At 33.2% G+C, this 14,088-nt stretch overlaps 1 protein-coding gene across 3 annotated transcripts in view; it reads left to right on the forward strand.

Moving 5' to 3' along the window:
- The first annotated feature begins 7,143 nt into the window (after positions 1-7,143).
- LOC139514413 (cholesterol 24-hydroxylase-like) overlaps positions 7,144-14,088 on the forward strand; it is a 57,253-nt gene continuing 50,308 nt past the window's right edge. For 2 of the 3 annotated variants that reach the window (XM_071303616.1, XM_071303615.1), the window contains exons 1-4: positions 7,144-7,253; positions 9,870-10,012; positions 12,536-12,613; positions 13,450-13,531. In XM_071303616.1, the coding sequence (XP_071159717.1) occupies positions 9,879-10,012; positions 12,536-12,613; positions 13,450-13,531 (294 nt within the window). In that variant the 5' untranslated portion in view covers positions 7,144-7,253; positions 9,870-9,878. Of the gene's footprint in view, positions 7,254-9,869; positions 10,013-12,535; positions 12,614-13,406; positions 13,532-14,088 lie in introns of those variants that run through there. The other variant, XM_071303620.1, reaches the window with a different exon arrangement.

Consider the following 14,088-nt stretch of genomic DNA (forward strand, 5'->3'; position numbering starts at 1 on the left):
ATAAGGAGAGTTTTACAAATAATGTGAATACACAGATCCTCCATCCTATTTATATTTTGCTGAAAATGTTGCAATGTTCATCATTTCTGTTTTGATTCTGCTAACAACATTCCATTTTTTTCTTTAATTCCGATTTATATATGTGGAACCCGCAATAAAAATAGATGGCCTCAATGATTTAAACGCAACGCAAAAAATTCCGTTCACCCTGAATTCAACGGATCGATAATAGCATCATCACCATCAACAAAGTGTTTACCGTTATCTTTGTGAAATTTCAGTTATATAGTTCTTTAATTAGAGAAATTTTGGTAAGTATTACTTATTAATGTTAAGGTTCTACTGATGTGCTCCTCTAGACCTTTTTGACGGTCCGTTTTATCCCATTTATCTCAATATTATCTCCGATGACAGTAATGTCAACCCGACCTATTCGTGTCAAAAGTGAAAATCGCATCGATTTATTGAACTAATTTCTTCTTAAACTGTGCATGCATTATTTCTGTATTATATGATAACCAGTCACATTCACGTTGCATGTTTGCATGAAAATGGTCATGTATTAGTGAATTGTAAGGGCGATGCAACTTGAGGTCAGTGCGCGATCACGTGACATTATTATTTGTAAACAAATTTAAAACATGCTCCCCGCGTAACACGTGTCTGAATTATCCTTTCAAAGTGTTATGAATCTTTCAATCACTATTTTATGAGATATTTCTAGGTTTGCATATCAGTAGTCAAAGTGAATTAAACGTAGTTCTTACTTGTGTTTTTTTTATATAGAATTAGAAGGTAAATCTACATAAGGGGGTTTCATTGGGGTGGGGGGGGGGGGGTGGTGTTCTGATCCCAGATCCCACTTACTGTTTTGTCAGATTCCCATATCCCGCTTACACTATGTACATGAGCAATTTTCATTTTTTTGTCATTTCCGGGGTCCTGCAGAACCCCATTTCCCGTTTTCACGACAGACCTCATTTCCCGTTTTCATGACACAATAATTTGACTTTCACGTTTCACGCTTGCGAAAAATTGTCAATATTGGTCACGCTTAGACCCAATGAGAACCACACACTAGTCAGTATTTAACTTCACCCAAAAAGATGACTCAACTTCCCTCTATATTTAAAACCTGCATACTAATTTAAATAGCATTTGCTCCCCTTGAACACTATTTGGCCCCTTCCGTGTCATTTCCCTTTAAATTTGCTGAAAAGTCATACTTTAAGTCCATTTACAGTAACGGCTAATATTTGATTTTACCATCTTAATTTCAATTTTCATATTGAACACATTTGACCATTCAATATGAGTTCCCATGTATTTTTGTCATATATGAAGGAGGTTTTAGGTCATGTTTTCCTAAACACCTTATTGCTATTTGTCTGTCTGGATTGTTAAAACCACAAAATCAAATATTGATGAATATGCAAGTTTTCAACAATCCCTGAACATTAACAAAGATGTGTGTGAGAGGGTGAAAATTACCCTTCTGATGTACTGATATTTTTAGCACCCCAAGTGAGAATCTAACTCAGGACTTTCAGCACTGTAGCCATCGGTCTTAACCACAAGATCACGAACTCACATTTGATGAACTAATTTCTTCTATATTAACTGTACGTGCATAAATTCTGTATTATTTGATAACCAATCACATTCACGTTGCATGTTTGCATGATAATGGGTTCTGTATGAGTGAACTGTAGTGTATTGCAAAATTAATGCAAATTGTGACGTCAGTGCGCCTTCACGTGACATAATTATTTGTAACCAAACCGGCTTCTCATGTAATGTAACGGTTTATTTCGTCCTCTGTGATATTTTATCCTGAGGATAATTTGTCCCGGTAATTTTTTTCCAGGCATGGTATTTCATTTCACAGTTTGATTTTTCCCAGAGGAGTGAAAATCTATCAGATTTCTGTGTTATGCGGATAGTATGTACGGGTATATATTTGCCGTATTATATTTCACAGAACCCTGTGAAAAAGAGTCCCATTAACTACTATGTAAGTTACTCTCAATCAATATATACCTGACTATAATTATAAAATGTTTACAAAGGTAAACAACTGTCTAGGGCCAGGTAAGGGAGGGGAAAAATTAGTATTAGTACTATTTCGCAGAACGATAAACAGATGCATAGACAGACCAAGGGGGTGGGGGAAATTTAGCTTATGACATATATGTAAGAAATCATTGAAGCTTGATGGGAGTGGGCAACCCTCTGGTCCATCAGAGCCCCCACACCTTTTTGAAAAGTTCTGGATCTGCCACTGAGATTTGCAGGTTTTCTTAGTAAAGATACCTTAAAATATCACAAACTGTGTGCTTTCCAGACCATAGTTTACATTTTTTTTCATATTTTGCCGTGTCAAAATGACCTAAATTTAAAGGACAGTATATAGACCCAAAAATGGTATATCACATTCTACACATCAAGATTTTAGCAGGAAAGACTGCCATTGGAGTTTTTAACCATTGTGACTTTTTAATTTGATCTACTCCACTAATTAAAGTCGTTGAAGTAGAATATTTAATGTAGGTTTGTTAATGAAGATATATTGTTTCAATTTTTTTAGTTCTAGGTTCCACATAACTACCATTTTAGAAAACGATTTCAATGCTAAGTCTATTAGAGGGATATTTGATTTTCATTGGTTGTAAATATGGAATCTTATTCAGTGGCAAAGGAAATAGACACTGACAAGTCTTAGATAACATCTTATATAGTTTTGAATTTTTCTTCGTCAGTTGACTAAAATTAGATGGAGGTGTGTTCTAATTTCCAACAGAGGAGCAATCAACCTATATCAATATGTGCATGAAGCAAATTGATAGTTGCTAGATACTGAATGATTATATCCACAATAAAGGTATAACCTGTGCATATATACTTAAAACAAGATAAAAAAAGTCATGTCTTTTTCAGGACTTCTGAATCCAATCATGTAGTATGGAATGTTATTGAGATATGGTTTGGGTGGATGGATGGTCATGAAGGACCTGTAGTACAAAGTATATCACTGGATTTAGCTCTTTGTCTAAGTGTATTATTAAAGTACTTTGCTTTGAGCTCAGTTCATTGTTATGCAATTCATTCTTTGTGAAATTAAGATTTGACAGACAACTCTAATGGACAAGGATTTGTCAAAGTAGTATCATCTCTATGTACAATGTAAGTATTCAGGAGATAAAAGCATTCTATTTTGATTTGAACCATACATTTTATAAAAAAAAGTGGGAACAAATTTACCGGACAATGCTACTCCCACTACTAGCAATATGATGCTAGGTTGTTTTAATACATCTGTATTGCCTGCTGATGACTCGGCCCTGAGTGTAAACGGTCCTTCAATTAGGAGGGAAAAAAATTATAAGGCCTATCCAGTCTAAGGGAGCTACCATTTGATTTTTATGGGGGGAGCTAGGATGAAATTTGAAAAAAAGGCAGGACAGGATTTTGAGTAAAAAAAAAAGGCAGGATGAGTAACTTGGCAAAAAAAAAAAAGGCAGGATGACAATTGTTGTAAAAAAGTCAGGATAAGCTAAGAAAAAAAGAGGCAGGACCGAATAGACTGAAAAATAAAAAGACAGGACAGAGATTACAACTAAAAAAAAAGGCAGGACAAAATTTTTCATCCTAGCCCCCCTAAGTTCATTAGACCACATTCATTCTGTGTCAGAAACCTAAGCTGTGTCATCTATTTAATCACAATTCAAACTCAGAGCTGTTTCCAGCTTGAATGTTGTGTCAATACTAGCCCCAACTGTTCAGGCTTCGACCTCTGCAGTCGTATAAAGCTGGGCTCTGCGGAGCATCTGGTCCATTCATTTGTTTATTTTTCAATTTGTGTGAATTAACATAGTTACAGTAAATGCTAATTACTCCACTTTCATACCACAACAAATATTGTATTGGTACATGTATCACTCAAATGTGTATCCATATAACAAAAAAAATGAAAAGGAATAATTTTGCATTACCTTTTGAATACTATGACTTTTTAGATATGTAGACATATTAAGACTCATTAGTAGATGTTGATAATATTGGCTTAAAATGCTTGAAATTCTATCAGATTACTTTTGGAGCAGTTATGAGTTTTGAAATTAGAAAGATCATATCATATGCAACAAGTGTAGTAAGTTTCAAGTTGATTGGAATTCATCTTCATCAAAAACTACTTTGACCAAAAACTTTAACCTGAAACTCCCACTTCCATTTTCTATGTTCAATGGACCGTGAAATTGGGGTCAAAAGTCTAATTTGGCTTTAAAATTAGAAAGATCATATCATAATGAACATGTGTACTAAGTTTCGAGTTGATTGGACTTCAGCTTCATAAAAAACTACCTTGACCAAAAACTTTAACCTAAAGCGGGACAAACGAACGAACGGACCCACAGACCAGAAAACATAATGCCTATCTACTATTGTAGGTGGGGGCATAAACAATTTAATAAATAACACTCATAATGCTCAGATTGGTTGTCATCGTGCAACATAGTTAATAACACCATATAGAAAAAACATAGAACTCATTTTGTCATAAGACACTGTCAAACATCCATACATACTATCCACACTCATCTGTGTCCACACTTGTTAACATTACAAATAAATAAATGAACAGAGATGAAAAATTGTGTGCTGTACATAACTTTCTGCAGCTGTAACAGAGGCAGGTAATGTGTTCCAATCTCTCATCGTTCGTGGATAGAAAGACTCTTTCTTGATGCTGGTCTTGCAAGATGGTATTTGGAAAGAGTGGACGTCAGTATGCCTTGACCATCTGTCTGGTGGTATCAGTTTGTCGCTAGCATCAATCTTTACTTCCTCATTTGAAATTTTGTTTAAGAGGGTTAATCTTGTGTTCTTTCTTCTCTTCTCTAGTGTTGGCCATTTTAGTTTTTGCAACATAGATTCAACTGATGATGTATTGTGGTATCCGTATTTGTAACATACCTTGCTGATCTTCTTTGAATCATGTCTAGCTTATGCTTGTCTTTTTGTAGGTGAGGAACCCATACTGAACTTGCATATTCAACTGTTGGTCTAACTAAAGCAGTGTATGCCTTTTCCTTGATATCTCACAGTTTGATATATTTAAATTTCGTTTAAGGAATCCTATTGTCCTATTAGCTTTCTGACAGATGTTATTTGACTTATTATATGAGCACCCCACTTTGGATCAGATGTTATGGTGACTCCCAGATATTTGGCTGATGATGCATGATCTAAGTTGTGGCCATGGAGGCTGTAACTGTTGTGTATCGGTTCCTTTTTTTTTGTGATTGGCAGAACTACACATTTATCGGGATGAAGATAAGTGGAACTGCATCATCCAATTTTCTTCCCACGTGGCTAGCTTGTTGAGGTCGTCTTATATGATGTTGCTTTCTGATGAGACAGTGAGGTACGCAATTGTGTCATCTGCAATAGCATCACTGTTGGTGAAATGTTGTCCGGCATGTCATTTATGTAGCATGAAAAGGAAGAGCCTTGGTCCTAGTACTGATCCCTGCGGGACTCCAGACTCTACATTTAGTGATATCACACTTTTCTCCTTCTTTGACAACGCGCTGTGTTCTATCAGAAAGAGAGCCTTTTATACAATCATTTGTTTTGCCTTTTATTCCATACTGATCAAGTTTATGAATTATATATACGAGACTGTGGCTCACTTTGTGACTTGAATGGGAGTTGTCTCATTGGCACGCATACGTACCACATCTTCTTATATCTAATAAATGTACGATTTTGAACTTTTTCTTTGCATTCTAGTTTGAGTAAAAGATCAACAAAATATGTGATGATAAAAAAAATTCGATATTTCTCACAAAATTCTCAACATATTTTATTTCCGGACTTTATTGTAGTGTGTACCGGATTTGCTGTTATTTATAAGTAATTGTGAGCCAAAATTTGTTCCTGTGAAAAAAGTTCCAGTGGAACTATTATCACAGGAAATATGTTCTGGGAGAACTTTTTTCATAGATAATTTCAATATAATTTGTTCCATCTCTATGAAATAAGTTCCACACTTTACCTGGTGAAATAAGTACCAGGTTGGTGAAATTTGTTCCTTGCCTAGTGAAATAGGTTCCAGGTTTATGAAATTTGTTCCTTACCTGGTGAAATAAGTTCTGGGTTTGTGAAATTTGTTCCTCACCTGGTAAAATAAGTTCCTAGTCTGTGAAATATGTTCCACTGGTTAAACAGGTTATGTTATATACTGAACATTTGTCATCAATGAGTTTAAAGTTATCATTCAAGTGCATTATAAAAATAAGTATATTATATTGATAATATAATACTGAAATGAAAAATGTAAATCATCCAATAAGAATCTTGTGGACTATAGCAAATGTTTAATTATAAACGTAAAAAATATCAAAATGACAGTCCCACTTTGAGCCAGAAAAGAGTAGGATAAGAAAAATCTTTCAGAAAAAATTAAAGTCAAAGATGAACATGAACATATGAACTAATTTGAAAAGGACAAAATAACTGATTAATGATTCCAAAAGACACGAAGAAACAAAAGACACACTCTTTTGAAACTGTTCCATGACAAGTACATGTATGACTAGAAACAGGGCCAAGACAGTTAACAGGAACCAAGGAGGAATACCACATAAAACATAGATACAAATTATGATAAATTACCATCGCTTTATCCTGTAGAACTTTACAGTCATGTCTACAATAATTGCACATGTATCCCATGCCAGCACACTCAGTACAGCATTTAGCATGTTTAGCTTGCTTTATAATTTAAGTGTAACAAGAAAATGTTTCGCTGTGCAATATGTTGCAAAGGTACTTATTTCAGTGAAAATAGGTTTGAGAAGAACTTATTCATTGATTTCTTTGAAATATGTACATATTGGTCTTAAACTAATATCACAGGAACTTATTTAAAACTTTTAATATTAACTGGAACAAAATTCATGGAGCTATGATATTTGTTCCGGAACTTATTTCATATTTGGTCAAAAAATTAGTTCCGGAACAAATTTTACAGTGCTGGAACATATTTTCTGTGATATAAGTTCCGGCGGAACATATTTCATATGAAATTAGTTCCAGCGGAACAAATGTCACGCCGGAACATATTTTTTGTTACATAATACTGTAGTTCCGGGTTTGATTTGTTTTGTTTATGATTATACTGACTCTTTCAAATCAGTGACATTTGCCAAAGTAACACGGCCCAAGCTTTATTACTAGTTCTTAACAAGGTGATTATAAACAAATTTATATTAAAAATCCCGAATATGACGAAACGTTTGTACTAGCATTTCAAATGACGATAAAATCATTCAACATTTCGTCATGCTTACATCTTTATATGTATAAAATCAAATCTAAGTAATATAATGTTTTTATAAGCTCATGATGTGATATTAGTTTCGATTAATTAATTTCTGCAAAAAGGTAAGTTAGTGTTGTCATTATAATATATTATGCATAGTTGTTTTTACGTGAAAGGCCTCAGACTCCAGTCACAGGAGTGAAATCTAAGCAATAAACAGTTGTGTGTGCTTCAGTCTGAGTGCCATACTCTGACATTTTGAGACAAGACACGTCAAGAATCTGCAACGAATTAAAAAAATCTTTATTGAAATTACTCTTTCATAAAAAATGTTTTAAAAGATACAATTGAAGTTTATAAAATATTTTATAACTTTATTCATCTTTGGACTCATCAATAAAACTTTTCATAACTCACATTTGAACATGTAGAGAACTCTGCTTTAGGAAGACTTACATGTGGGTTGATGCAACAACCATGACAACTGTTTATCTTTTATGAGGGCATAGTTTTAATTTGGAACAATTTTGTTTATAGAATGTCTGATGTGACCCACTTAAAAGTTAAAATGAAACCCTAAATTACAAATGACAAAAATGTACCAGCAGTCAGAACTTGCAAATTTTAGCAACTTTATTTTAAAGTAATTTTAACCATGTTAACCAATGAAAAAAATGTATAGGTAACACATATAATGGAAGTAGATCCAGGGCTGCCAAGTCTCGCACATGTTCATATAAAAAAGAAGATGTGGTATGATTGCCAATGAGACAACTATCAACAAAAGACCAAAATGACACAGACATTAACAACTATAGGTCACCGTACGGCCTTCAACAATGAGCAAAGCCCATACCGCATAGTCAGCTATAAAAGGCCCCGATAAGACAATGTAAAACAATTCAAACGAGAAAACTAACGACCTCGTTTATGTAAAAAAAATGAATGAAAATCAATATGTAACACATACACAAACAACAACCATTGAATTACAGGATCCCAACCCTCCCCCTAACCTGGGACAACATAAGAACGAACTGTAAAAATCAGTTGAAAAAGGCTTAACTGATCAGATGGACAAATAATAAAAGTGGACGTGGCCTGGTACTTATACATCCCGACACAAAAAGACACAATGAACAGATCTGAGAGTACTCACAGTTATCTGACAGCTAGTTCAAAGCCATTAACAACTAATAAAAAAATCATGCTTCTAAGACTAAACTATCAATCCGTACACATCCAACATCCAATGGATTTAGTGTAAAGACGTCATAAACAGCCAGAGAAAAACATGACCTTGTGCAATGCCAAGTTAATGCTTTTTTTGGCTGCATTTTTCTTGATCTATTGTTTTTTCTCTTTGATCTTTTTAATTTTAGCCAAATCTCACGCATTTGCTTCATGAAAAGTTGGCTGAGAACTGCAGATCATATATAAAAAGTGAAATACACAGTGTCTTTATTTTAATATATTTCACCAGGCTTATTTGGACTTAATTTTAATTTTATTATTTCATTTGAAAATTGGACTTTAAAAAAATATATTCTTTTACAAATTTAAGCATTTACATGTATAGAAAAATAATTAGTGACATATGATTTTCAAATGTTTGTGACAGATTTAGTTATTTATTGAGTTACAGAAATTAATATGAAAGACGTTAATTCATACTAAAGGTGTGAAAATTATTGTATGTGTCGGTTAGTGTATAGAAAGGTATAAACTATGAAACTAAGAGCGAGGGGTTTATATTAATTAATGTGAATGTTGTCACTTATAGCTTAAGGTTATGAAATGTCATATTAATTTGAGTATTGTCATATTAATTGAGTCTATTTTTCAATATTCAGTATAAATATTTGTTGTAAAAAAGGAGAACATCAGTAGACATTAAGTACTATCAGAGTTAGTAAGTTAGATACAGTAGAAGTCATAGTGTTATATTGACATTGTCCTTTGTATATTTTATATTAGTACTTTGGCTTGAATTCAATTATATAACTTGAATGTGTTGGATTTTCGTGAACTGCAACAATTAGTCCCTGATATTGGTGACTTTTAAAGGGTAAATGTTTTTCTAATGATTTTACAAATCAAATCATGACCCCTTAACCCCATTGGTTATATATATCATAATTCTGTATTTTTGGAGCAAGTAAGTCTCAAGGACAAGAATTATAAGTTGGTGTTGGTGCTTTAATGCAATTTTTGGGTTATTATTTTCATTTTCTGTTTATTATTTTCTTCCCTTTTGATATATATGTATATAAAAAATTGCTATCTCCAGGCATTTTTGCCAGGACAAAATCTGAAAATGAAAGAATTTCAGTGAAATTTCCCAGTTTATTGTAAATTCAGCTTAGGGAAGCCATCAACATTAAAATATTGCTCAATATCTTGGCATAATAAATTATTGATAAAAAAACAGTTTTTATGGTGTTTCCTTAGAATTGAATTTTAAATATTTTAAACACTGATTATATGTATATACAGTACGTAAAGAAGTCAATATAACTCATATTTGTATTTTTGACCATAGGTCCAACTTATGATGGCTCTTTCATGGCTGTTTATTTCTGGATGTGTAATAGCAGTACCTGTGTGTGCTTTGACTGCTGTATCAATATATCTCATCTCTGTCAGGAAGAAGTACAGTCATATTCCAGGGCCACCAAGGGATAGGTAAGATAACATTTGTGTCACAGGTAGTACAGTCATATTCTAGAGCCACCTAGAGAAAGGTAAGATAACATTTGTGTCACAGGTAGTACAGTCATATTCCAGGGCCACCTAGAGAAAGGTAAGATAACATTTGTGTCACAGGTAGTACAGTCATATTCCAGGGTCACCTAGAGAAAGGGAAGATAACATTTGTGTCACAGGTAGTACAGTCATATTCCAGGGCCACCTAGAGAAAGGGAAGATAACATTTGTGTCACAGGTAGTACAGTCATAGTCCAGGGCCACTAATAGAAAAGTAAGATAACATTTTTTGTCACAGGTAGTACAGTCATATTCCAGGGTCACTGAGAGATAAGTAAGATATCATTTGTTTCACAGGTAGTACAGTCATATTCCAGGACCACCAAGAGAAAGGTAAGATATCATTTGTGTCACAGGAAGTACAGTCATATTCCAGGGCCACCAAGAGAAAGGTAAGATAACATTTGTGTCACGGGTAGTGCAGTCATATTCCAGGGCCACCAAGAGAAAGGTAAGATAACATTTGTGTCACAGGTAGTACAGTCATATTCAAGGGCCACCAAGAGAAAGGTAAGATAACATTTGTGTCACAGTAAGTACAGTCATATTCCAGGGCCACCAAGAGAAAGGTAAGATAACATTTGTGTCACAGGAAGTACAGTCATATTCCAGGGCCACCAAGAGATAGGTAAGATAACATTTGTGTGAATTGTGTCACAGGACTGAGGTAGTACAGTCATATTCCAGGGCCACCAAGAGAAAGGTAAGTTAACATTTGTGTCACAGGAAGAACAGTCATATTCAAGGGCCACCAAGAGAAAGGTAAGATAACATTGTCACAGGAAGTACAGTCATTTTCCAGGACCACCAAGAGATCGTTAAGATGACGTTGTCACAAGAGTACAGTAATATTGGGTGCAGGTGAACTGCCAATTCAAATGTTCAACGAATTATACATTTTCTATAGGCTTTGTAGGCAGAGTGGCAAAGCCACGAAATTAGATACCCACGAAAATGCTAGTTTTTTTCTCAATCCATGAAAAAAGCTACCCAAGAAAATAAATGAATCAACAGTTTTTTTAGCTCGCCTGGCCCACAAACATCATTGGGGTATCTAGTTTTAAAAAATGTGTCCTATGACCAGGCCAACCAACCAAGTTGGCACAATGGCTAAAAATAGAACAAAGGGGTTAAATGCAGATTTTGGCTGATATTTCTGAAACGAAAGGATTTAGAGTATATCTGACATAGGTCAAATTGTTTATCAGGTCAAGATCTGTCTGCCCTGAAATTTTCATACAAATCAGACAACCCGTTGAATTGCTAATTTTAAGGAATTTTGCAGTTTTTGGTTATTAACAAAAGTCTTCTCCTCTGAAACAACTGACACAAATTTTAAGGATGTATTCTTCTGACTTTTCAGTTTGTTCAGTCTCGTTGAAATCTCGCTCTTGAATTATTTCCAAAACATGTGATAGAAGTGGAAAATATCAATGCATTTTAAAAATATTATGAGCAAACATAAATCTGTGAATAAATTGTGTATTTACAATGAATGGTTTTTGCGTAATCCAGTTTTCAAATTTTACGACCAATCAAGTCAATATTTTTAGCCAAAATTTTGAGAAAATGTGTGAGGGATACAAAAAATGAATTTACAAGAATCTTGTACATCCCATATCATTTTGGTCTTTTCAAATTTCTTAGATATGCCTTTTTTCATTCATTTATAACAAAAAAGTTGAAATAATATGCATTTTGTTCTTAAAACTGAGAAAAATCACAAAAATACAAAATTGAGAGCACGGTAAATTTTACACAAAAAAGCGTCAAAATATGATAAAACTTTCTTATATTAACACCTACCTATAGTTTTTGTAAGTAAAATTTATTCAGATTGGTCCACTTCATCTTTATAGAAAGTATGAGAAAAAGTTTAATTGTGGAACTGTGATTTTTTTCATGATAATAGCCCAAAAATAGGTAAAAATCGATGAAAAATGGGAAAATCATCAAAATTGGGCATTTTCAAAGGGCCGTAGCAAAAAAAGAAGTGCACCACCATATGATTTTTTCTTCACCAATTATTTTGTTACAGTCTTATAAACCCAAAAATCAGGTTAAGAAAAAAAGTTTAATTCTAGAAATTTTTGGCTCCTCAGAGGTGTACATCCTTAACCATACTTGGCCACAATCATTATTAGGGTATCTAGTTTAATAAATGTGTCCGATGACCCTGCCTGCCAACCATCATGATGTCAGACATGGCTAAAAATAGAACATAGGGGTAAAATGCAGTTTTTTGCTTATATCTCTGAAACTAAAGCAAAAGTAAAACGGTTGCATTATTTCATATATCATTTGTAAATAAAAATATCAGGTGAGCGACACAGGCTCCCTGGAGCCTCTAGTTTTAGATTATTTGAGTTAAAAAAATGTTTAGATTGAATTGATATTGATGGAAATCATTTAAAAAAGATTGTATTTATTTTTATTTTTCAGTTTTTTCCTAGGTCATATTCCTACTTTCCAGAAATATTTAAAACAAGGAAAGTTCTTCAGTGAAATGGCAATTGAATTGTAAGTAAAACTGAAATTTTTTCTAGATTTACCAGTTCAGATATTGTGAGAACATTAAAATGTTTTTCTTCAGTGGCCTGCAAACAAAATGAGGTTACTTACTGATATAAAATGAATAATCATTCAATCAAGTTTTTGTCTAGGATCTATTGAAAAAAACACTGTTCCTGTATTTTTTTCTGCTTTCAAAACGTTAACATGACCAATTTAAATTCAGTCTAGGATTGAATTTTTCCAAATGTCTACCTTCAAAATTGTAATTACTAATGTGTTCTGCTAAATGAGAACTTATCTTTTACTTAAAAAATTAAATGCTACAGACTTTTTGGAGCCTCTTGTTCAATATTATTTTCCTATAAAATTCCATTTCTTTACATGGCTAAATATTTGTTTGTTTTTATTGTGATTAAGATTATAACACAATGTTGACTGCTGTTACCCCCTAACTTTTTTCCAATCATGTCTGTTTGTTTTGTTCACGCACAGTTGTCAATATAATGGAATTTGATGTGACTATCATACAAGTGAGAGGTTTAGCGCTATTAAACCAGGTTCAATCCACCATTTTCTACATAACAAAATGCCTGTACCAAGTCAGGAATATGACAGTTGTTGTCCATTAGTTTGATGTGTTTGAGCTATTGATTTTGCCATTTGATTAGGAACTTTTGGTTTTGAATTATCCTCCGAGTTCAGTATTTTTATGATTTTTCTTTTTACAAAAAATAAAAGTCCAGTAATAACAGTATTAAATCAATGTGCTATCATAACTGCAATGTGATTATGTTTTCAGATCTAGTTTATTATGCATTAAGATATACATGTGATATATTTAGCATCAGAAAATATGGTCATGTGGTAAAGATAGTAATGGCAGAAAGAATTATTGTTATAACTGCTGATCCACAATCAATCAGGGTAGGTTTAATTAAATGCTATTGACATCCGTAAGGGAACACCATGACACTAGAGGGATGAACTGATAGCCTTACCAAAACTCAGTTTGGGTTTCAGTTAGATATTCAATATTATTGTGTTAATTCAATATTATAGTGTTAATTCAAAATTATAGTGTTAATTCAATATTATAGTGTTAATTCAATATTATAGTGTTAATTCAATATTATAGTGTTAATTAAATATCATTGTGTTAATTCAATATAATTTTGTTAATTCAATATATTGTGTTAATTTCTCTTTTTATTTTAAAGTTGGGTTGCTGTTTTGGTTTATGCATCCCACCATAATTCAACAAAGATCTTCATTTGTATTACATGGATTAGTATAAGCCTTAGCGTCACTTTGCATCATTGTCTGTCATCAATCTTTTTCTCTTAATCAATTGACCAAAAACTGGACACAATTATATGTTTGTTTGTCTTGTTTCAAAATTTATCTGATGTCCCTGGTTACCAACTAATGTAGCGGTATTTATATAAATTTAATTTAAAATAAGTATGTTTATATAAAATTAG

Source organism: Mytilus edulis, chromosome 3 (assembly GCF_963676685.1).
Source record: "Mytilus edulis chromosome 3, xbMytEdul2.2, whole genome shotgun sequence".
Taxonomy (NCBI): domain Eukaryota; kingdom Metazoa; phylum Mollusca; class Bivalvia; order Mytilida; family Mytilidae; genus Mytilus; species Mytilus edulis.